We start from the raw sequence: 25,326 nt of genomic DNA, 5'->3' as shown, positions 1-25,326 counted from the left end.
GAGCTGTGGTTTCGGTGCATTGCATATGACAGCTAAAGACTAAGTGTGAAGGAATGTGGTCTTTTTTTGTTTGTTTTCCTGGTGCTACCTCACTCTCACTAAAGCGGGGGAGTGGCGATGCTATTTCCTGTGAGTTTATGTATATGTATGTGTATGTTGATATATATATGCATGTATATGTGCTTGTATGGGTGTTGATGTGTATATATATATATATATATATATATATATATTGGTCAATCTTTCCTCACTCATTCTCTCCATGTGCCCAAACCATTTCAAAACACCCTCTTCTGCTCTCTCAACCACGCTCTTTTTATTTCCACACATCTCTCTTACCCTTACGTTACTTACTCGATCAAACCACCTCACACCACACATTTTCCTCAAACATCTCATTTCCAGCACATCCATCCTCCTGCGCACATCTCTATCCATAGCCCACGCCTCGCAACCATACAACATTGTTGGTACCACTATTCCTTCAAACATACCCATTTTTGCTTTCCGAGATAATGTTCTCGACTTCCACACATTTTTCAAGGCTCCCAAAATTTTCGCCCCCTCCCCCACCCTATGATCCACTTCCGCTTCCATGGTTCCATCCGCTGACAGATCCACTCCCAGATATCTAAAACACTTCACTTCCTCCAGTTTTTCTCCATTCAAACTCACCTCCCAATTGACTTGACCCTCACCCCTACTGTACCTAATAACCTTGCTCTTATTCACATTTACTCTTAACTTTCTTCTTCCACACACTTTACCAAACTCAGTCACCAGCTTCTGCAGTTTCTCACATGAATATATATATATATATATATATACGTGTGTGTGTGTGTTTATATGAGTGGATGGGCCATTCTTCGTCTGTTTCCTGGTGCTACCTCACTGATGAGGGAGACAGCGATTAAGTATAATAAATGAGAATAAATAAATGATAAGTGAAAAGAATTTCAGAAGTTTTGACTCCCTATAGCATGCATGGAAAACTACTGATCTTGTTTAGAGCTTTCAGAATGGTAGTAAGGCTGTTTCAAGAGTAAATTATGATGTAAATGAGACAGCTGAATCACACATAGAACTGAAGCAGGGCTGTATGAAGTCAAATTGTTAGGGATACCACTTAAATAAGTGACTGTAGGGAAACTAAAACAGCTGTATAATAATGATACTGTTTGCTGAATCAGAGGAGGAATTACATAAGTTGCCATATCCACAGGAACATCAAGCAATCTTCATAGAGTTACATAAACCTGATTTATTCCGACATTTTTTAATGCCACTAATGAATCTCCTAAAATCGCTGATTCCATTCTAAAATCTCTTGACATTACTGAGAAGTCTTTTAAGCATATTCTGGTGATTAATAACTTCCTACAGTCTTTTTTTTTTTTATTAATTTTGGTCCTTTACTATATCAATAAATGCTGCATTCTTTTTTCTTTTTCTTTCTCAACTACCTGCTGAAGTGCTGATATATACTCCACACAATCTCCCTTTCCCAGAATCCATTTATTTCTTCACTGGTACAGAATTTACTGATTTATTAATACATTCAATCACAGCTCCATCACATGGTTTATTGATATACTTATTTCCCAGTAATTCTGAAAGAAAAAAATACTTCCTTTTCATCAAATCAAGCATCAGTATTCACAAGAGAAGACATGTAAAAAGTAAATGATTATCTTACCTCCCCAGCCATAAGGAGACAGTTGATCATTTCCAAGAAGGCTGAGGTAACAAGGTGATGATCCTCTAACAGCAGAAGAATTTGTTCCCCTTCGACACCAGCACTCTGCATTACCTGATTTACAAATTTTGTTAATCTAAAATAACAAGAATACAGGTAAACATTCACAGAGAACCAAGGAAGTTTGCACAGGACAATCTAATTTCAAGCATCATTCTAGTTAACTATGTATATAAAATAATTTTTCCTTGAAACCATAGCAAGTAAAACAGGTAGGATCTTCCTCAAACAATTTGTCACTGACCATCTTTACACTTTTAAGAACTGAAAACCCACCACCATGCAAGTTGTCTGCAGAGGAATTCTTCTGATGGTCTGGATGCGATGTAAGTGAAGCAGTTGCAATATCCTTAAACTACACAAGTCGGTACAAAGAATGAGTTTTTATCTAAGGAAGTATGCTCAATGTAGAAATGCAGTAGTAGAGAATGAAAAGAAACAACATGTCAAATGTGAGGTGTTAGAATAACAGAATTCATCATCTACATACCTGTTTTAAATCATTTTTGAAATTCTTAATGTCATATCCTAGACTCACTGCTGGTGATACTATTCTAATTCCATGTAAGTTGGCAATGACTGACACTGCAGATCGGCGACCAACACCTGATCTGCCAGCCATGAGTAACGAGCCCCCAGGACATGTTAAGACACGATCAACACGTGCCAAGGCTTCTAACACCTAGAAAAAATAGCTCTATAACTATGATTACTTCAGATAACCATAATAGGTAGAACTGAACATAGTTGAATCAATTCATAACTACTTTTTACAATAAGATCTAGACATACAATCAAAATGACACATATCAAGAGTTGTTTTGTCTATCAATAGATTTGGGATAATAAAGTACTGAAATTAGTATATAAAAGTGGTAAATCTACTGAATATGGGAAAACAATGATGATGATCACAATAACAAACTTCACAAACTTCTAAAGATTATAATATGGAATACATTAAGTTCTTAGTCAGGTTTATTCACTCTCATTAAAATGCAAAAATATTTCACCTTACATGAACCTCATATAATTTTCTTAGGTAATGTTAATGATAGAATCCTGATGTGTGTGAAGTTATAATATAAATCTATTCAACTCATTAAATCTTACTTCATTGAAGATTAACAAATCTAGCTCTTGTTTCTCTCTGCTGAACTGTATCACTGCCCGTTCCACCACCTCAGCCCAGTCCTCCATGCTCATGTGGCCAAGCTTATAGCCATGGAGAGGAAGTGGTGCTCCAGGTGCCACCTGAATTCAAAGATTGATATCAAAATATATGGTTGATCTTAATATATCTTCTAGAAAACAGCAAATTCTGCCCCCTGAGGTTGACTCTATTATTTACCTGTTTTTGCCAGTATAGTTTAAATTACAAAAACAAATTTTGCAAAGGAAAACTTATTCAAGATCTCTAGCACTGTCTATGCCAAGAAAGGATGGAATGGATTCAATTACACTGGCTAGCTTGTGTGTGTGTGTGTGTGTGTGTGTGTGTGTGTGTGTGTGTGTGTGTGTGCATGTGTGTGTGTGTGTGTGTGTGTGTGTGTGTGTGTGTGTGTGTGTGTGTACATACATACAAATAAAAACCAAGAGATTAAAGTAGTAGGTAGGAACATTAGACAGGATACAATATTTCAATATTTCAACAACTAAAGCTAGACAACATATAGTTCCTGTTGTGGATGAGTTTAATTATTTGGGAGTAAAGTTTTTAGTAATGAGGGTTACAAGAAAGCTTCAATTGAAAGAAAAGTCATGGAAGGGAGAAATCTAGAACACTTTGGTAAATGAAAAAAAAATTCAAGAACAGTTTGCAAAAGATGCACCCTTGAGGTTGAACTGATACTGATGCTGATGTATGTGCATGAAACCCATTTACATAAAGACAAGGATATGTCAAAAACATGAAAAGTAAAGATGAAGAGGTTAGAAAGGATGACCAATGAAAATGTAAGAAGGATATGAGGTTTTAAGAATGAATTAGAGAAGTATGTGGCAGTAAGTATTTTAGGATGGTATGGGCATGCAAAATATATGGCAGACGATGAGATGGTCATGAAAATTATATACTCATACAGCGGAGGGTACAAAGAAGAGAGGTAGAACATGGAAGATATGGATAGATGCAGTGAGAGTAATGATTGGGATTAGGGATATTTTACATGAAGACACTAGAAGAAGAATTAGGGATTGGTTGCAATGGAAGTATTTTGTGTATGGAGGTGGAGAGAATAATGACAATGGTCGCACGTGACAGACCAACTCAGTGTGCAAAGTGAAACAATAAGAAGCAACTTAAGAGTGATGAAATCCATGTTTCACTTAAATACATTGGGCATAAGCTGAGGATGTGAATAAATGATTTTGAGACTGTATGTCCCTCATCCATCCCATGGAATTGGGAATGGAGTAATAAGGATAGATAGATAGGTAGACAAAGAGAGAGAGAGACATAAAAAGATTACAAGGAGGCAAATGAACGGGATTGTAGGCACATATATAGATACAAAGATTAGATAATGGTACAATAGATAGATGGACAGATGGATTAACAGATTAATAAGGGTAAGAAATAGATTAAAAAAAAAGAAAAATGAAAAGATGAATTAATGGACATACAAACAAATAAGAAAAAGATAAAGTAAAAATTTAGACCAAGCACATAATACATACAACACCAACGGCAGGCGTGACAAAGTAAGAGTTAACAAGATGATCACGAAGATCAATTCTCCAATCTGACTGAATGCTTGAGAGAATTATAACATCAAACTTCTGGATATCTTCATCCTCAGCTAATTTGTCACGGAACAATCTGCACGCTTCATACAACCAAACCTGGAGCAATACATAAAATCAGGATCGTAATAAACCCTGGGGACAAGGATTTAATGATTATACAGTATCTAATTCACTCAAGTATTAGGTTTCAAAACTATATAATATCTTCTTTACTCAAGTATGTTTTTGAAGATAACTAAAATGTTTCAACATGGCAAATGACCCTATTTCAAGCAATGAGCTAAAATCATATGTTCATTCAGAACTGGATTCTGGTAGCCTGCCTTCAATCAATAATCAAAGGTTCTCTGTATATGATGTACCTCAGGAAGATGGGAAAGTTGTTTCTGACATAAGGGCAGAGTATCATTATCATTACTATTAACAATTATGATAAACACTATTATTATCAATATTATCATTACTATTATTTTTTTTTTTTTGCTTTGTCGCTGTCTCCCGCGTTTGCGAGGTAGCGCAAGGAAACAGACAAAAGAAATGGCCCAACCCACCCCCATACACATGTATATACATACACGTCCACACATGCAAATATACATACCTATACATCTCAATGTACACATATATATACACACACAGACACATACATATATACCCATGCACACAATTCACACTGTCTGCCTTTATTCATTCCCATCGCCACCTCGCCACACATGGAATACCATCCCCCTATTATTATTATCATTATTATTATTATTATCATTATTATCATTATTATTATCATTATTATTATTATCATTATTTTCTTTTTTCTTTTCAAACTATTCGCCATTTCCCGCATTAGCAAGGTAGCATTAAGAACAGAGGACTGGGCCTCTGAGGGAATATCCTCGCCTGGCCCCCTTCTCTGTTCCTTCTTTGGAAAATTAAAAAAAAAAAAAAGAGGGGAGGATTTCCAGCCCCCCACTCCCTCCCCATATCATTATTATTATCATTATTATTATTATTATCATCATTATTATCATTATCATTATTATTATTATTATTATTATTATTATTATTATTATTATTATTATTAATATTATTATTATTATCATTATTATCATCATAATCATTATCATCACTATCTTTATTATCATCATAATAACTATTATTATCATTATCATTATTATCATTCATTATTACTCTTTCTTCTTTAATACCTGTTTGCTGTTTACCATATTAATGAGGTAGCATCAGGAACAAAGAAAGGCCTTATTAGCTCACAACTATTCTCTAGCTGTCTATTCCCCCTAACCACAACCAGGATCCACAGACCTTTTCATGGTTCCCCCAACTGCTTCATATGCCCTAATTCAGTCCACTGACAGCACATTGCCCTCTGTAAATGACATCCTTTCATTCAACTTATTTCATGCATGCCTTTCACCCCCCCCCCTTTGTGTTCAGACCCTACACACTTTAAATATTATTCACTCCATCCTTCCATCTCCAATTTAGTCTCCATCTTATTCTAGTCCCTCTACTTCAGACACATTTATCCACTTTCCCAACTCCTTCTCACCCATTTGCTCCATGTATCCAAACCATTTCAGTTAAATCTCTTCAGCTCCTTTAACCACACTCTTGTTGTTACTACACCTCTCATATCTTACCCTTTTACTACTTACTCAATCAAACCACCTCACACCACATAATATCTTGAAACATTTAATTTCCAACCCTCCTCTACATATCCTCATCAATAGCCCATGCCTAGCATCCATATAATATTGTTGGAACTGCTAAACTTTCAAACATACCCATTCTTACCCTTATAGAAAACATTCTCTCTTTCAACCCACTCTCCAGCTTTCCTAGAACCTTTGTCCCCAATGATTCACTTCCATTCCCATGATTCCATGCATTACCATGTTCACTACCTGGAATCTAAAACACTTCGTTTCCTCCATTTTTTTCCATTCAAACTCATACCCTAACTAACCTGTTCCTTAACCCTGCTAAACCTAATAACCTTGCTTTTATTCATATTTACTTCCTCCTTTCACACACTCTTTCAAACTCAGCCACCAACTTCTGCAATTTCTTGCATGAATCTGACACCACTGCTGTATCAGCAAACAACAACTCCCAAACCACCCCATCCATAAAGAAATTAAATAATCATAATTGCAAAATGAATTCCAACCTCCAAAAGTGGTTGAAGAGTAGCATCTTCTGATGCCAACTGATAACGTAAGAGGCCTAGGACCCAGCGCGTAAGATCTCGTGGGGTAAAAAGGTAGTGACTGTAGTCATCTACACTGAAAGCATCACGCACCTGACAACAGAGAACAATGGTGTTAAAAAGTATTGGCATATAATGCATGCTGCACTTACAAATCACACTGAAAAGAAATTCATCTTTGAATTACATATCTATGAGTATCCATCAAATCTCAAAGGCTTAAGAACTAGTGTTAAAAGTTGTTATCAACAATTTCATGAACATAGTGACCTTGAAAATCCTCTAAATGTTACAATAAAAAAAACATTAAAGCATTCAAGTTGGCTATGAGTAAGGTCAGATGCTGAATACATTAAAATCTTAAACAGTAATATCTACATAAATGTAACCAATTCCTGTACACCATTTCCTGCCGTAAACAGTAATGTGATCAAGAATGAATCTATCTAAGCATAAAGATTACTAAACTCCTCACAACCCCCATTTTTTTTAAGACATAGATAATCGTGCACAATCTCTCTCATTCTCTTCCTCTACTTCATAACAGACTGTCTCCTAAACTGCTCCAGTCAATGATTCTCATATAAAGTCTTTTTTTAGTATTCTTCCTCAAACATAAGTTCAGTGGAGGCACCTCCCTCATTGGCCTGCCTCTTTCTAACATGATCCTACTGAAGTCACACTGCATATCACTTATTTTTTCACATTTCTCATGTAATTCTTCTTCACTTCCTTCACCAACTGATAAACATCATGAGTGTTCTTCCAATCAATGTAGGTAATCGAACAATCTATGTATTTTTGATGGGGTCATTGTGTACCCATAACCTTCAGGTGGATGGGTGTATACTAATAATGATGAATGGTACATATTGAATATAGCAGAATATTTTCCCATACCCTCCTATCAGTGAAAGAGACACCTGTGGGATGGTAAAGATACAGTACATCATTTGGTTATTCAAAAGATGCAGGAAAAGTTAGGACCTCAGTCATTGTTGGCTGCTGTACTCTATGAGCACGTAATTCATTGTTGGCTGCTGTACTCCACGAGCACGTAATTCATTGTTGGCTGCTGTTTAAGGATTAAGAAGTCCTTGGACTCTACATGCAATTCTAATGTTTCACACCTATTCTTTCTTCCTATATATCTAAATTGGTAGTACCATCATCTTTCTTTGCAAATACTAAGTTCCATTTTCACTTTCACATGAAAACACTTAAGCCTATTAAAACTCGCTGCAATTATGATTTGTAACAACTAAAAAAATTACATGGTGGTAGACGTTGACCATGGATGTGGCCAGCTGTTGTGCCTTAGTATGTGTTCCCCAGGCTGGGTGATCAGGACATACCACCTGCAGCACTGGCTGCAAATAAGCACCATATATGCTCACCAACTGCTCACGCTCAGGGTACCTACAAAATGCAAATCAGGTAAATATTTTAACTAGAACTTTCTCTCGTTGGTTAATGAACATCATAAAGTTTAAGTGTCACACTACATATAAATGGATGAAAATGAAAAACATTTCAACTTCACATGATCATTATAAATGTTAATGATTAAATAATTCTGTCAGTGAATCAATCCACACTCTGCCTCTCCCTTTGTACAGTACATTCTTCAAAAGCCTTACACCTGCCATACACTGTAAATGGGTTATATCAAAGTGTCAAGCTGTTACTATACACATCTCTCATGGCAAGAGCTGAGAATAAAGATACAGCAATACTAATACTACTACTACTAATAATAATGATAATAATAATAATAATAATAATAATAATAATAATAATAATAATTTTTTTTTTTTTTTTGCTTTGTCGCTGTCTCCCGCATTTGCGAGGTAGCGCAAGGAAACAGACGAAAGAAATGGCCCAACCCACCCCCATACACTTGTATATACATACGTCCACACACGCAAATATACATATCTACACAGCTTTCCATGGTTTACCCCAGACGCTTCACATGCCTTGATTCAATCCAATCCACTGACAGCACGTCAACCCCGGTATACCACATCGCTCCAATTCACTCTATTCCTTGCCCTCCTTTCACCCTCCTGCATGTTCAGGCCCCGATCACACAAAATCTTTTTCACTCCATCTTTCCACCTCCAATTTGGTCTCCCTCTTCTCCTCGTTCCCTCCACCTCCGACACATATATCCTCTTGGTCAATCTTTCCTCACTCATTCTCTCCATGTGCCCAAACCATTTCAAAACACCCTCTTCTGCTCTCTCAACCACGCTCTTTTTATTTCCACACATCTCTCTTACCCTTACATTACTTACTCGATCAAACCACCTCACACCACACATTGTCCTCAAACATCTCATTTCCAGCACATCCATCCTCCTGCGCACAACTCTCCATAGTCCACGCCTCGCAACCATACAACATTGTTGGAACCACTATTCCTTCAAACATACCCATTTTTGCTTTCCGAGATAATGTTCTCGACTTCCACACATTCTTCAAGGCTTCCAGAATTTTCACCCCCTCCCCCACCCTATGATCCACTTCCACTTCCATGTTTCCATCCGCTGCCAGATCCACTCCCAGATATCTAAAACACTTCACTTCCTCCAGTTTTTCTCCATTCAAACTCACCTCCCAATTGACTTGACCCTCAACCCTACTGTACCTAATAACCTTGCTCTTATTCACATTTACTCTTAACTTTCTTCTTTCACACACTTTACCAAACTCAGTCACCAGCTTCTGCAGTTTCTCACATGAATCAGCCACCAGCGCTGTATCATCAGCGAACAACAACTGACTCACTTCCCAAGCTCTCTCATCCCCAACAGACTTCATACTTGCCCCTCTTTCCAAAACTCTTGCATTCACCTCCCTAACAACCCCATCCATAAACAAATTAAACAACCATGGAGACATCACACACCCCTGCCGCAAACCTACATTCACTGAGAACCAATCACTTTCCTCTCTTCCTACACGTACACATGCCTTACATCCTCGATAAAAACTTTTCACTGCTTCTAACAACTTGCCTCCCACACCATATATTCTTAATACCTTCCACAGAGCATCTCTATCAACTCTATCATATGCCTTCTCCAGATCCATAAATAGATAATAGATAACATAATATATCTCGGAAAGCAAAAATGGGTATGTTTGAAGGAATAGTGGTTCCAACAATGTTGTATGGTTGCGAGGCGTGGGCTATGGATAGAGCTGTGCGCAGGAGGATGGATGTGCTGGAAATGAGATGTTTGAGGACAATGTGTGGTGTGAGGTGGTTTGATCGAGTAAGTAATGTAAGGGTAAGAGAGATGTGTGGAAATAAAAAGAGCGTGGTTGAGAGAGCAGAAGAGGGTGTTTTGAAATGGTTTGGGCACATGGAGAGAATGAGTGAGGAAAGATTGACCAAAAGGATGTATGTGTCGGAGGTGGAGGGAATGAGGAGAAGTGGGAGACCAAATTGGAGGTGAAAGATGGAGTGAAAAAGATTTTGTGTCATCGGGGCCTGAACATGCAGGAGGGTGAAAGGAGGGCAAGGAATAGAGTGAATTGGATCGATGTGGTATACCGGGGTTGACGTGCTGTCAGTGGATTGAATCAGGGCATGTGAAGCGTCTGGGGTAAACCATGGAAAGCTGTGTAGGTATGTATATTTGCGTGTGTGGACGTGTGTATATACATGTGTATGGGGATGGGTTGGGCCATTTCTTTCGTCTGTTTCCTTGCGCGGGAGACAGCAACAAAGCAAAAGAAAAAAAAAAATAATAATAATAATAATAATAATAATGATAATAATAATAGAATTCTATCTCTGTATTCCCTGCATGTCATATAAAGTGACTAGAGGAGGCAGGAGCAGGAGTCTGGAAGCCCTTCCCTTCTTGTATTTTCATTTTCTAAAAGAGGAAACAGAAGGAGCCAGGCAGGGAGTGCTCATCCTCCTCAAAGGCTTAGGCTTGGGAGTATAAATGTGCGTGGATGTAATCTAGATGATAAAAGAGGGGAGATAGGTAGTATGCCTGAGGAAAGAAACCTCAGTGTTCTGGCTCTGAATGAAACAAAGCTCAAGGGTATGGGGGAAGAATGGCTTGGAAATGTCTGATGGGTAAAGTCAGAGGTGGGTGAGAGGACAAGAGCTAAGAAAGGAGTAGCATTACTCCTGAAGCATGAGTTGTAGGAGTGCAATAGATTGTAAGGAGGTAAATTCAAGACAGATGTGGGTAAAGCTGAAAGTTGATGCAAGGGATTGGTGACTATTGGTGCTTATGCACCTGGCCATGAGAAAAAAGACTGTGAAAGGCAAGTGTTTTGGGAGAAGGTGAGTTAGTGTGTCAGCAGTTTTGATGTAAGAAATCGGGTATTATTCATGGGTGAATACTTGGCACGTGACTTTAGCTAATATGAGATACACAAAGTGTTAAGTAGTTTCTTTAATTTAGGATAAAACCTTAAAGGAATACTATCCACTTATAACATGAAATTCTTGAGAAAAAGATTACTTTAATGAAAGCAACTGACCAAGTCAGACATTAAATGCATAAATCCTTATATATTTACTCAAACAGGAAACCTGATAAAGACTGAAATGAAAAAATATACAAGCAAAGCAAGTGCCAGATTATGTTAAAGGATGACATGTTAAACTTAGAATGAAATGGGCAAAATCTTGGAAAGTACAAACATGAATAAAAAATAATTTAACAATTGTATGCTTCTCAAACTTACATGATGAATAAAAACCTAACTCACCCAATAGAGGCAATTCTGACAATGGATGTAAAACGTGTGGAGAGCTGATGTCTTCCAAGTGCTGAACCTCCAGTCATGGAAGCCACGACTTGCACACCTTCAAGTCCAACCCATTCCAAGTTATTGTCATAAAAACCTTGGTATGTCACAACCTGTGTAATCATACATATGATATCTAATCAGGAAGTTACAACTTTAAGACAGAAATATTAAGCATGTCAATTTTCTCCTCTTCTATACTATTTCTTAAGCAAATATCTACATTATCTATCTTTATCAATGACCATATTTTCCAATCTTCCCTAACATTATGGCTGCAAACATATAATTCTTCCTCTTCCAATGAACTACTGTATCAAAAATAAGGAAAACATATTATGAAGAGTCATGCTGATCTCTTTTAATATCTATGGCACTTGACAATATCCAACATGACTGAAAAATAGTGTTTGTGTATTACAGTACACTACATACAATAAACCAGTATCTGCCAGAAACATAAAGGGCATTTGAGACAAAGAGCAAACTACTTCATTAACACAACTAATTATGAACCTAAGGAAGAGTTGAGACACTGGGGATGACAGAAAGAGAATGGCTGTTAATAAGTACATGCAGCCAATCTACAAGAGGATGGTATGAAAGCAGAGGCAAGGATAATCTAGGAGGGCAAAAGTTATACATTGTTTCCGCAGCCCTAGAGAGAAATTTCATATTAACTCTCATTACTATGAAAGGAAAACATGAAATCTAAATCAGATGTATTACTTATCACACAGAGAAAAAAGAATGTACAGGGAAAGTCATGTAAAAAATAACTTTTTTTAATAAAGAATGAATGAACATACTTGCTGTAAGAAGGTAATGAGTTGACAAGTGCCCCATTTATCAGGTTTGGGAAGATTTAGATCCTTCAAGTAAACAATCAGTCTCTCACAGTCCTTAGGTCGATACACACGCCCAGTATTGGTTGAGATCACCATGCACATCTGTCAGGAAAATATGACTGTCACAAGATAAGGCTATCTTTATCTTTCTATAAAAAAAAAAAGTGCAGGTGAAGAAGAGACAGCTTAATATTCTATTCATATAGCATCATTTACAATGGAACTGATAAACAGAAAGCTCAACATCCTCAGGAAAAATCAACAGTATCAATGATCTGATGAGCTATGTGAATAATATAACAATTCACAAATTTGTTGTTGTTCCAATATGTCAGACTTTTCTTTCTTTCTTTTTTACTAATATCAAGTAAACTGTGGAGGGATCAATTATGCATGACCTCTTTGTGAACAACTGAACCATCAACCTTTGAAAAATACATGTAAACTCTAACAACACTAACCGACTCACTCCACTTAATGTTATGTTTTTGTGTTTTGGCTGTATATTTGCTCTTGAATTCCATTCATTAACAATGACTTTACAAAAATAAGAGTAGCACTGTCCCTTGGCAGAATAACATGCAAAACCTTAATACATCATAATAATAACCCTAAAAGTAAGCAAATTAACCATCTTACCTGAGAATCTTATTGATAGTGACTGACATGGCACATGCCAATAACATGCCTCAATCAAGGACATCTCATGTGAAAGAAAAAAGTTAAAGAGAAAGAAAGCAAAAATCAATCAGGACTCCTCAAGTGTTTGTAGACCTGACTCTTAAAGGAAGAAAGGTTATATGATGAGGGAAACACAAAAGAAAAAAGAGACTTCCAAACCTTAGCTGTTTGAGGAAAGAAGTAAGTATCATAACAGCCAACCCTCAAGTAGCTGGTCTCCACAGAAGCTGTGGGAAGCAGCAGCAAAATGCATGCCACAAGTCCAAACTCTGGGGGTGGAAACACATGCATACAGTATATGGGAACAAAGGCAACATCATGGCCTGTGGAAAGGGAAAGTTGAAGAGAGTTGATACCAGAAGAATTAATGAGATGTAAGGCTTTTGATTCCACTCTTATCAATAGAAAGATGGAGGGTGAGCCATAGCAGATGTGTAAGCAGTATTCCACACTAGGGGGAATAAAACCTATGTAGATTTGAAACAGCTGCTCACAAGTAAAATAATCATGGATCCTATACAACACTCAAGGCTTTTGGGAAGTAGACATCTCGACTAATACTCATTCCAGGTGTCCATGCAGAGGCAATGCACTCAACTGCAACCAACCAGTAGGTTGCCACTACCATCATCCTAAAGCACTGTTTGAGCTTTACTACACGATAGTTGTCTTTACCTGATCTACAGCTGCACTGATCAGCCAACCACCTCTGCAGAATATCATGAATAGCATGTGTCTTACAAGATAGGAATCATTCTTGTTAAAGCCCATTTGCAAGCAGATCCTGCTTGTGGGGCCTGGATGTGGAAAGGGAGCTGTGGTTTCGGTGCATTACTACATGACAGCTAGAGACTGAGTGTGAATGAATGAGGCCTTTGTTGTCTTTTCCTAGCACTACCTCGCACACATGAGGGGGGGGAGGGGGTTGTTACTTCATGTGTGGCGAGGTGGCGATGGGAATGAATAAAGGCAGACAGTATGAATTATGTACATGTGTATATCTGTATATGTCTGTGTGTGTATATATATGTATACGTTGAGATGTATAGGTATGTATATTTGCATGTGTGGATGTGTATGCCTATGCATGTGTATGTGGGTGGGTTGGGCCATTCTTCCGTCTGTTTCCTTGCGCTACCTTGCTAACGCAGGAGACAGCGACAAAGCAAAACAATAATAATAATAAAAAAAAACCAATTGAAAAATGAATTCATGAGAAGGATGTGTGGTGTGAAGAAACCAATACAAAGATACATGGATGAGTCTTTTAAGATAGTTTTGTCACAGAAAACAGATGATGGATTAGCTAAGAAGATATACATTAGTACAGTAGTACAGTATGCTTTACAAGGAGAAGAGGTAAATCACACAAGAGATGGCAAGAAGCAGTAAGAGAAATTATTACAGCTACAGATATTTCAAATGAATATGCTAGAGGAATTACTGGAGACTGGATGAACTGAAAGCATTTTGTCTATGAATGTGGTGTAAATAGAGATGCTGGTCTTACATGATGAATCAACTTAATCTTTACAAGTGAAAAAGCAAGATTTTAATAAGTACAAGAGTATGTTTCACTTTAAACACACAGGGTATGGGGTGAGAAAGAACATTAGCAATGTTAAGAGGCTCTATGCACCTAATCCACCCCTTAGAATTGGTAATGGAGTCATGATGAAAAAACATTGCATCATTCATAAGTAATGACCTGAATGGAGTCATAACAACAGAAAACAGCATCAGTCATGAGCAATGATCAGGGCATCCCACATCACAGGGGCTATATTTGTAACCAAATGAAACAAAGAATTTATGAACATTCACAATTCATAGTTAGGATGTGTATAAAGCCACAATCATAGTAAAACAATAATGTCAGGCAACTACTAATGATATCTAAAGCTTGGAGAAGCATTTTCAGACTAATGTGTTTGCATTCAAAAGAGAAATTTTGGACACAGTTACACAAATAAGGCCAAGAAAAAACAACCCAAGCTAGTATTCTAGATCTAATCTAGTTATAATGTGTTTTATCTTAAAAAATATAGTAAATATAGTAAACTGGGTTATAGTGACTGCATCAAATCATGTACACTGTCAAGAAACCTACAAGGATGAAGAAACAGTCTTAAGGTCCTTACTTGGGAAAGCTTCTGTAGGACATGCTGAGGAGCTGTGTAGGCACTGCAGTGAATCATGGTCACTTGCGTACTTCGTAGCTTTGAGAAGCAGTGATGCAACAACAGACTGTTAACAACCATCAAGTAATCACTATTAGAAACCATAATACTAATTTCTGAAGTTCATTACCTTAGCCCTCATTTATTAGTCATGACAATCAAACCATAATAAGTAAAAACGTTCTACATGAAAATGGTTTCACATTAGATCTGATTTTTCCCTATCTACAAAAATCTGAACAAGGAAAACATCTTAAAAGTCACAGTAGTTACATAAATCTTTTTATCTAAATTTTTTTTTTTTTCTTTTATACTTTGTCGCTGTCTCCCGCGCTTGCGAGGTAGCGCAAGGAAACAGACGAAAGAAATGGCCCAACCCCCCCCATACACATGTATATACATACGTCCACACACGCAAATATACATACCTACACAGCTTTCCATAGCTTACCCCAGACGCTTCACATGCCTTGATTCAATCCACTGACAGCACGTCAACCCCGGTATACCACATCGCTCCAATTCACTCTATTCCTTGCCCTCCTTTCACCCTCCTGCATGTTCAGGCCCCGATCACACAAAATCTTTTTCACTCCATCTTTCCACCTCCAATTTGGTCTCCCTCTTCTCCTTGTTCCCTCCACCTCCGACACATATATCCTCTTGGTCAATCTTTCCTCACTCATCCTCTCCATGTGCCCAAACCACTTCAAAACACCCTCTTCTGCTCTCTCAACCACGCTCTTTTTATTTCCACACATCTCTCTTACCCTTACGTTACTAACTCGATCAAACCACCTCACACCACACATTGTCCTCAAACATCTCATTTCCAGCACATCCATCCTCCTGCGCACCACTCTATCCATAGCCCACGCCTCGCAACCATACAACATTGTTGGAACCACTATTCCTTCAAACATACCCATTTTTGCTTTCCGAGATAATGTTCTCGACTTCCACACATTCTTCAAGGCCCCCAGAATTTTCGCCCCCTCCCCCACCCTATGATCCACTTCCGCTTCCATGGTTCCATCCGCTGCCAGATCCACTCCCAGATATCTAAAACACTTCACTTCCTCCAGTTTTTCTCCATTCAAACTCACCTCCCAATTGTATAATGTATAATCAAAGTTAGGTCTTAACGAAATTTTAAGAATCTGCTATTTTTTCTCTGAATCTATGCAAAATATTCATGTTTCTTCTTTACATTTTTGATGTACACTTTAGAAAAATAAGATATATATAAAAATCATTCAAAGAATGAGATGCTTGCTTGACTTTTTACTATATGCTGATACTACATAGTATCTGTAGGAAATGCTGAGGAGCTGCGTTGGCACTGTAGTGTATCATGGTCACTTGCAAACTTTGTAGTTTTCAGGAGCAGTGATCCAACAAAAGACTGTTAAACCTGTTATACTCTAAGCAGTAGACACTTTTCAGACAGATTACGAAATCAGTGGATGGGGAGCACTCTTACTTGTGTTAAAGTCCATATATTATGTAATGAAGCACTGAACTAAATGGTTAATTATCTCCCTGCTTGTAAACATTTTTCCCTCTTAATTGAACCTAAGTTTTCTACACAAGCCTGTCAAAATCTCATCCTGATTGGAATGCTAAACCCTCTAAATATTAAACTGGGAAACCATCCATTACACTAGTCTGATATATATACAGGAATCCTCATATACTGCTGAAGACAATGCATATGAGGTATGTTGTTCTTACATCCCTAGGTATGCAAGTAGATGAGCAAGTTTCTATTACTGATCTATACAGTTTGACACCGAGACAATCAAAAGTGTACCCAGTTCCAAGTTCATGGGATATTCCTTAATTCAAAGGGAGCATGTAGTGTGATGCTAAAATATCTAACTGTCAGTTGTTCCATGATATGGTTTAACTCCACAAGGAAAAGAGGCTTCTTATAAGAGCAATTACAGTTTTAGAAGAAAAAAAAGTTCAACAAACATTACAACAAAAGCAGTTCTCTTCCAGAGGGCTTTTGAGGTTCTTATGGAAAGATTAAATCATTTCACTTCTATACATACCTTTTACCACAGCCTTCTGGGCCAACTAAGATGAATGGTTGTTTTGTCTCAAACTGCAGCCATGGCATGAAATAATCCAGAGAACATTTTGCATCAGCTGTTAAAATCAGGGGAACCTCAGCTGTACTGACCACAACATTGTCAGTGGAGTCAGAAGTGTACGACTCCAAACGGTCACGGGCTGCATCATAATAAATGTTAAGAGGCTTGTGCTGATCTGGTATATGTTCACCCACCCAAGAGTAAATCTCACGGGCAAAGTCTGCTCGAGTGGTCTCTGGTAAATTACCTCCAAGACCTCGAACAAGAGCCAAAGCAAAGTGAGCTTTACTAGTGACTTCATGAAGATGTGACAGGCCATTCAAAACCCATCCAACTAAGGTCGTCTCAACCTGAGCTTCACCAGCTTTCAACACCCACTCAAGTGCTTTAAAGAAATATTGCTCAATGTTTGGTTCAAGGTAGCGCTGTGACTGTTCATCCTGTGAATTAAGCCATGCACTAACAACTGCATGGATGTTAGTGTCTTCATCACTTAAGAAGATCATACCCATGCGAGAGATTGTGGCAGGAGAGGCTGAGGACAAATCATGTGTTTCAAAGAGAAAGTTGACGTTTGGACCAAATTGTATTCTCTCTCCTGATGGCATGGTTAAGAGACGGTTATCATCTAAAACAGAATTTAGTGACTCGATCCACTCAGGGTCTATGTCACCATCGCAAATGATCCATGATGTTACATCTCCAGGCTCCCGCACAACTTGCCTGGCAGAGGCAGTCAAAACACCATCTGACCACTCTCTAGTGTCATGGTCTATGTGCCCAAGAAGCTGTTGTCGAGGCATAGCTTTAGGATTCATCACATATTTCTTCACTTTTTCATCTAACTTAAGGAGGGCATGACGCAAAGTCTGCCAAAGTGTTGTCTTACCCGATCCTGATGGACCAACTATTACCACTCCCATACGTTGTTGAAGTTGCTCATAAAGCTCTAAAGCTTTTTTAATCTGTCGCTCATTGGGTATGAGACTCATCTCTTTAAATGTTTCTTTTAAAATTTCTGCTAAGTCTTCATATCCAACACCCCGGAATTTAACATCTGGAAACACATCTTGCACCAGGTCATCAAACCTAAGGGAAATAAAAACATTACTGTACTGAGCATTAGGTAACAATATTTCAATTATCATACAAAACAAGAATAAACAGAGGGAACAAATGTTAAGGACATGATGAAAGCATGAGTAGAGGATTAAATGAAAGATGATATGCTGAACAAATGGATGGCAAATGAAGCAATGGCAAAAATCTTAAATCAATTTGTCGCAACTACATTTATGATAAAAGACACAGCTTTTGTCCTAAATCCAGAATGAAGATATACTATCAATAATAAACAGATTTAAAATAATGAAAAAGGCAGGCCCTGATATGTTTTATCTGAGGACAATGAAAAGGCAAAAAATGAGATAGTTAAGCTCTTGACTTCTCTTTTCAATAACTTATTTACTACAGGAAAAGTTACAGGTAACTGGAAGAGTGCCAATGTAACACTTATATTCAAAAAACGTTACAAGTCACTGCCCAGAAATTATCATCCAATTAGCTTAATGCATGTATCTGAAAAACTTATAGACACCATCATTCAAGACAAAATCATAAACCATTTAGAAAACCACCATCTAATAAACAATTCTCAGCAAGGTTTTCAATGAAATCACTATCTAATAAATGTTCTTGATTTCTTTTATGATATACTCAACATGCATGATGAAAGTCAACCAGATGATGTCATCTATCTAGATCTTCAAAAACAATATGATAAAGTTCTGCACCATAAAAGACTAGCAAAATCTAAGCCATATGTTATTTTTAGGGTTGTACTTCAATGGAAAGAAATGGTTCACTGGTCAAGCCTCAGAATGGTTAGACGTAAGAAGTGGTGCGCCACAAGGATCATTCTTGGGACTGGTTCTCTTTCTCATTCATATAAGTGACATTGAAAATATAGTGCATTTCAAGATATCAAAAATCACAAATGAATCTAAGCTGAGAAATAACTCTACAAATGAACTTAAACATCCACAGCTTCAAACTGATATAGACAAACTGATGGACTGGGTTTGGAGGTGGCAAATATATTTCAGTATCTATAAGTATGATGTTTTACATATTGGTAATAAAAACAAAAAAGCAGGATTCAGTATGAATTCTGTTAAACAGCAAAAGGTAAATGAGGAAAAAGACTTGGGCATAATAATCTTTGGTGACCTTAAATCAAGTAAACAGTGCACAGAAGCAATGAAAAGAGTAAACAAGATTCTTGGATTCATAGTTATGACTTTCACATTTAAGCCTATGAAAATAATGCTTAATCTTTACAATTCACTGGTTCATCCCCATCTTGAATACTGTGTTCAGTTTTGGTCACCCTGCTTTAAAAAAAGGCATAGCCGGAATGAAGAATGTGAAATATTGAACTACCATGATGATTCCAGGACTGAGAAACATATCCTATGAAAACCAACTAAACAACTTAAACCAATTTACCATAATGGAAGTATTCAAAATCATCAAAGGCTTTGATAATCTCAATCTAACTTGATTCATCTAATTTCACTGGAAGTAATGGATACACACTTTTAGGCAAACCGTATACCTCAAATGAAACAAAGTACTTTTTCTTCAAATGGACTGTTAAAATTTGAAAAAATTTACTAATTACAGTTGCTGAAAGCAGCATTGTAGATAGACTTAAGAAGAGACGACAGACCCCCTCTTATTAAATCCATAGAATGTATGATGAAGATAGATCAAATATTACAAATAGTTCACATATACATATCAGCAAAGCTATCATACAGTATCTATACTAAGTCTACAAAAAGGTAGACTAGGTGGTAAAGCAAAACGCTTGATGCAAAGTGAGAAGGTGAGGTATTAAAAGCAATACAGAATAATGTTTTACAATGAGTAAAACACCTGGAGTAGACTAGCTAAATGAAGATATGCTATGAAATAAGGGTAAGGTGGTGTATAAATGTTTTCAAGCAATGATATAGGGCATCCAATGAAGGTAAAGTACCAAACAGCTGGATGAATAGTTATTGTATCTTTTTTATAAAGAAAAAGAAGTTAAGGATTGTTTATCTGACAAAGGAGGAAGTGTATATAGGTGAGATGTGACTGAGAATATCAAAAGTATATCAAAGTTTTGGATGAAATAAATATAAGATAGTTCTATTGAGAGCTCAACTGTGAGGATCAGATATCTTCTGATTAAATCATATTGGAGAATATTTTACAAATAGTACTTACCAATTGGAATAAAAAACTGACAGATATGGTAAGGCTGAACTTTACTGTAAAAGGTACTGAAAATCAATGAGCTGTTGGATACACTACTAAAAAAAGAAATTGGTTTTTGATAAGAAAGTGGGCATTAAATCAAGACAGTTGTATGAATAAATAGGTGGATTGAAAGTTCTGAGTCTTTAGCTTATCAAGTATATTTACTGAAGACAGTAAGGTAGGTGTTATCAGGCAATATAATTAAAGGGATATTATTGAAAACAGGATGGGAGTGGGTTCAAGACACTGTTAATGTGAGAAAGGAATGAGGAACAAGGAGAATTTGGAAACCTGTGTAAGAGGAAGTTGCAACTGAACACTAACAAAGAGAATTTCAAATATCTAGGGAGTTCTTGTTATGAATTACGGAAAAAGCGATGCTGAGATATCAGAAAAGGTAATGAAAGGTAGACAAATTCCAAGAAGCCTATGGAAGGTTATCAGGGTTAAGGACATGTGTTTGCAAGTGTGACTGAGCTTGTTGGCTAAGACTGGGATGTGGAAGATGATAAGAGGACAGAATACTAGAAAAAGACTTCACAAAGAGGTTTAGAACACAAAGAGAAATGTTTTGAAAACAAAGAATGGAGTCCTGAGATGTTAGATATTATGGACACAAAAAAAATGAATGTAGAAAGAATGACTATGAAAGTGTGTATGAGCAAGGAGAAATGATGGAGACAAGAATACCAAAAAGTACGTAAAAATAATCATAGTAAGGAAGTATGAAGTTAAGAAGGGTACATTCATGGAGATGTGTTTGGATTTTCTAAAATGCAAAAAATCTTTCATGCACCACCCAGCAGGATAATGGGAGACATTGCTTTTAATATATAGAATATAGATATAAAAACATCCTTACTGCTATTCTACTGTAATCAAACTGTGTTTGTAAAATCATGGAATGATCTATAATCCAGCATCCTGAACATTATAAACTAAGGAACAAAAAGCATAAATACCTTGAGCTGTCAGAGAAGGTGAGTTTGGAGAGAGTGTTCAGACGCAAAGCTTGCACAACTAATTCCGATTCCACATTAATATCTACTTCATACGATTTTTCTTCGTCAGATAATGTTCGCCTGCAATAATCATGAATCTTCTAGATTTATGCTCTAAAAAAAATTATAAGAAAATATTTTCACTTATTTCTAAAGAGGCACCAAAACAAAAAACAATGCAAACTGATAGAGAATTATTCACTGACCTGTATGACTGCAGTAAGTTCCCTGATCCTTTCAATACAGTCTTAAGAGCTCTTAAACCCCAATCATAGTGCTGTTGTGGAGTAAGGAGTTCCTTTGACAAAGTGAAGATTGCAACAAGCTTTCGTCCAAGGCTTTTAGCATTCTTGAAGCCCTCACTGAACAATATGACCTCAGCAATAAGCTCATTGTCTGGGCGAGACATAGCTACAGGTCTAAAAAGCTGTTTTAGATTATCTGGTAATTTCTGGCGACCACCATAGCCTTTGCCTGCTGGATTCAGCGTAATGAAGATCCCAGAGTTAGGATCAACAGGAACCTGAAAATCGATGGGAAAATACTATTAAAATCTACCATTCTAAAACATCTTTTCTTTATCTTACTCTCTTTTTTTCTTTAACCAATGTACATGCGTGCAGTACTGAACCAATGCCATCTCAGTTTTGCAACAAGAATGTTTTCAAGAGGCCAACCCCAACACTGGACATAGACTTTCACAGAAAGATCTGGCAAACCAAACTAAAGGATGGTGGGAATACAAAAGAGACAGCCACTATAATTCACCAATATTACAAGAAGTAAGAAGCATTTACAACAAGGGATTTCAATATTCAGTTCACCTGCATAGTTGAAAATTATTTTAGTCATAACATATAATTCATTTTCTAATACTCTAAAGCACCACTGGTACAATCAAACTACTAAATTCATGAGATCCCTTATATTGTCAGCTGTGTTTTTCTACCTTATACACCTTACCTCTTTGCCCAGTAATGATGTGGATGATGCCTGAGACTTCAGTGAAGCCTGGATAGTTTGAATTTGCATCGACACAGCTGATAAAACAGCTTCTTCTAGACGGTTGAATTCATCAAAGCAGCCCCATGCACCACACTTCACAAGACCAACAAATATACGTCCCATAGATTTGACATCTATTCCTTCATCACAGTTAAACACCAGGACCTGGCGCCCAAACAGCCCACCAAGTGCTTTCACAGACTCTGTTTTACCAGTTCCAGCAGGACCATAAGGATTTCCCCCTAATCCCATGTGCATACCCTGAAAATTGATAAACAGTCCATTAGAAATTACATTTGAAAGAAAGAGGCCTCTTTCTGCATGCAGAAAAATGCCTAAACTCTGGAGAAACATGCCCATTACTTGTCTAAGCAACATTTGCAAAGCACCCATAAAACATGAAGTTAAATCACATCCTTCTTAAAGACTAACCACTGAGTGCTCAACCTAACTGACTGTGTTCAACTTCACACTGTAATGCTGATTTTGAGTTACCTATAGCAAGGTATGTTATTGTGAGGGAGGATGACTGTCAATATGCATTCAGAAGACAATGTATGAATGAACTAGTGGCTTCACGTCTAGTGAGCTTGTAAGTGACAAACATTCAATGGCCACTTGTGGACAGAAATGAAAAACTCATCTGGGTAAACTAACTTCTGATTTCAATAGATCCATTCTACTCATAACAAAGTTTGGTTATATGTTTAAGTCTCCAAAATCAAAAGTATAAAAATATTCCCAACTAATTTTCAATAAATTTTGAATTAAAACTTCATATCAGCAGAAGCCTATACCTTAAATTTCATTCATACATCCATCAGCACATATTGTATTGTAAAGATTCTAGTAAAACAATACATACCTGTGTAAGTGTTAAGTAGCATTTGTCAGTTAAAGGGGTATGTACCAACTTCGGAGCATTACCTTGGTATTCATATGTATAATCAAATTGGGCATCCACCATCTTCATATAAGCTGAACCCCCTTCACCAACATAGAACCTGTATATAAATCACTAATTTCAAGAGTGGAATTTGTTATTAACTGCATAGACAATCATATCCTAATACATCTTATTTCATACTTGATAGCTGTTTCCTATGTTAGTATGTAGCACCACGAACAGATGAAGAAAGTTCACATTCGCTCAAATGTATTCTCTACAAGTCATGTGTAATACACCAAAACCACAGCTCCTTATCCACAACCAGTCCCCATAGACCTTTCTGTTGTTTACCCCAGACACTTCACATGCCCTGTCAGTCCAGTGACAGCAAATCCTAATACATGTCTTACAAAATATTTTGAAACACTCATAATCAACATTAGTTTGTTACTAAAACTTATAGCTATTCACAAAATGAAAACTGAAACTAACAGGAAAACTCCAAATTGTGTGCAGTACTATACTATATATTCCTGAGATTCAAAATCTAACATTTAAATAAGCCACTGCCATTAAGGCATTCAAGTACAGAATATTCTCAGATAATGTAGAATCCAATCACTGCTTTAAGTACATTGAATTATAAATAAAGGTTTCCAAATAATATATGAAGGTAAAGAAGGGACTATTTCTCTTAAAACTGTGATCTTTACTGATCCATCAATCAACCAATCAGGATTCTGTTTCAAAGTAATGGTGCAATAACATAAGAACTGGATAAGACATAAAATGCCAGGAAGGAGTAAGATGAAAGATATGACAGAGAGAAGATATGAGGGCAAAAGACCAAGAAGATGAAAGAGAAAATCTGTGCTAGATGACCTGAAGACTGGGAAAAGATATTATGATGTGAAAAGAAATGGTGAAGACAGAGAAGTTTGGCAAGGGTCAAATCAATAAACTGTACCGGCTGACCAGCAGCACACTGCAAAAGAAGACCTCTGCCAAATGTGCCCTCTGTTCCTTTGTATTTGTATCTAGATTATTATGAATCTCTTGTAGGAGACTGTCAAATTTGTGTAAGTGTGTGTGTGTGTGTGTGTGTGTGTGTGTGTGTGTGTGTGTGTGTGTACACAGGGAGCAAAAAGCAGGAAAAAGCATCTGCTATAAACAACTGCAATCAAGGGAGAAGAAATCTGTTAGAAGAGTCTTAAACACTATCATAATAACAAATCTCTCACCTCAGCTGTTTTTGCCATGCCCACTCTGACACAGAGGTAGTATTGCTTCGTATCAGGATATGCACAACATCAATATTGTGGATGGTGTCTAGGATAAGAGCTTTCAACTTCAGTTCCAACACATGACTATCTGCCTTGCCTTCTGCAGTTCCATCTGAACTAAGGTCTACACTCGTATATGACTCAAGCTTAGCCTGAAATGAAAAATTCTTGAAGAAAATCATAAACGTTTCAAGTCATTTAGTAAGTTGCCATTAATCAAAATGAAGCGCCAAGGTAAACTGGCAGACCTCATCGGTTGAACACAGCTTTAAAACAGAAAGATATCAAAAACAAAAATCAAGAGGTTAATCATCCCTTGTGAGACTACTATGTCCATTCCATGTATTCATACTAAGCACAAGCAATACACATTATTCTAATAAATCACGAGGATACCTAGAACAGTCATAAGAGAATATAGAGTCAAAACAAACAAATTTCATAAGGTGGTAAATTATAGATAATAAATGCAAACAGCTTCCCAACTTATTTTTTTCAATTCATCTGTTGATGAA

At 37.0% G+C, this 25,326-nt stretch overlaps 1 protein-coding gene across 1 annotated transcript in view; it reads right to left on the bottom strand.

The window, feature by feature from the left end:
* Positions 1 to 25,326, bottom strand: part of btv (dynein cytoplasmic heavy chain beethoven) — a 122,622-nt gene that overhangs the window by 53,559 nt on the left and 43,737 nt on the right. The window contains exons 24-38 of the mRNA XM_071695629.1: positions 24,770 to 24,963; positions 23,505 to 23,643; positions 22,598 to 22,900; positions 21,841 to 22,157; positions 21,596 to 21,715; positions 17,283 to 18,413; positions 15,187 to 15,292; positions 12,326 to 12,466; positions 11,478 to 11,629; positions 8,006 to 8,150; positions 6,693 to 6,824; positions 4,436 to 4,600; positions 2,870 to 3,010; positions 2,247 to 2,438; positions 1,697 to 1,810 (exon numbers count right to left, since the gene is read on the bottom strand). Of these exons, the coding sequence (XP_071551730.1) occupies positions 1,697 to 1,810; positions 2,247 to 2,438; positions 2,870 to 3,010; positions 4,436 to 4,600; positions 6,693 to 6,824; positions 8,006 to 8,150; positions 11,478 to 11,629; positions 12,326 to 12,466; positions 15,187 to 15,292; positions 17,283 to 18,413; positions 21,596 to 21,715; positions 21,841 to 22,157; positions 22,598 to 22,900; positions 23,505 to 23,643; positions 24,770 to 24,963 (3,492 nt within the window). The remainder of the gene's footprint in view (positions 1 to 1,696; positions 1,811 to 2,246; positions 2,439 to 2,869; positions 3,011 to 4,435; positions 4,601 to 6,692; positions 6,825 to 8,005; positions 8,151 to 11,477; positions 11,630 to 12,325; positions 12,467 to 15,186; positions 15,293 to 17,282; positions 18,414 to 21,595; positions 21,716 to 21,840; positions 22,158 to 22,597; positions 22,901 to 23,504; positions 23,644 to 24,769; positions 24,964 to 25,326) is intronic.

The sequence above is a fragment of the Panulirus ornatus genome, chromosome 58 (assembly GCF_036320965.1).
Source record: "Panulirus ornatus isolate Po-2019 chromosome 58, ASM3632096v1, whole genome shotgun sequence".
Lineage (NCBI taxonomy): Eukaryota > Metazoa > Arthropoda > Malacostraca > Decapoda > Palinuridae > Panulirus > Panulirus ornatus.
Note: the sequence above shows the minus strand (reverse complement) of the source record. Positions and strands in the feature narration are given on the sequence as shown.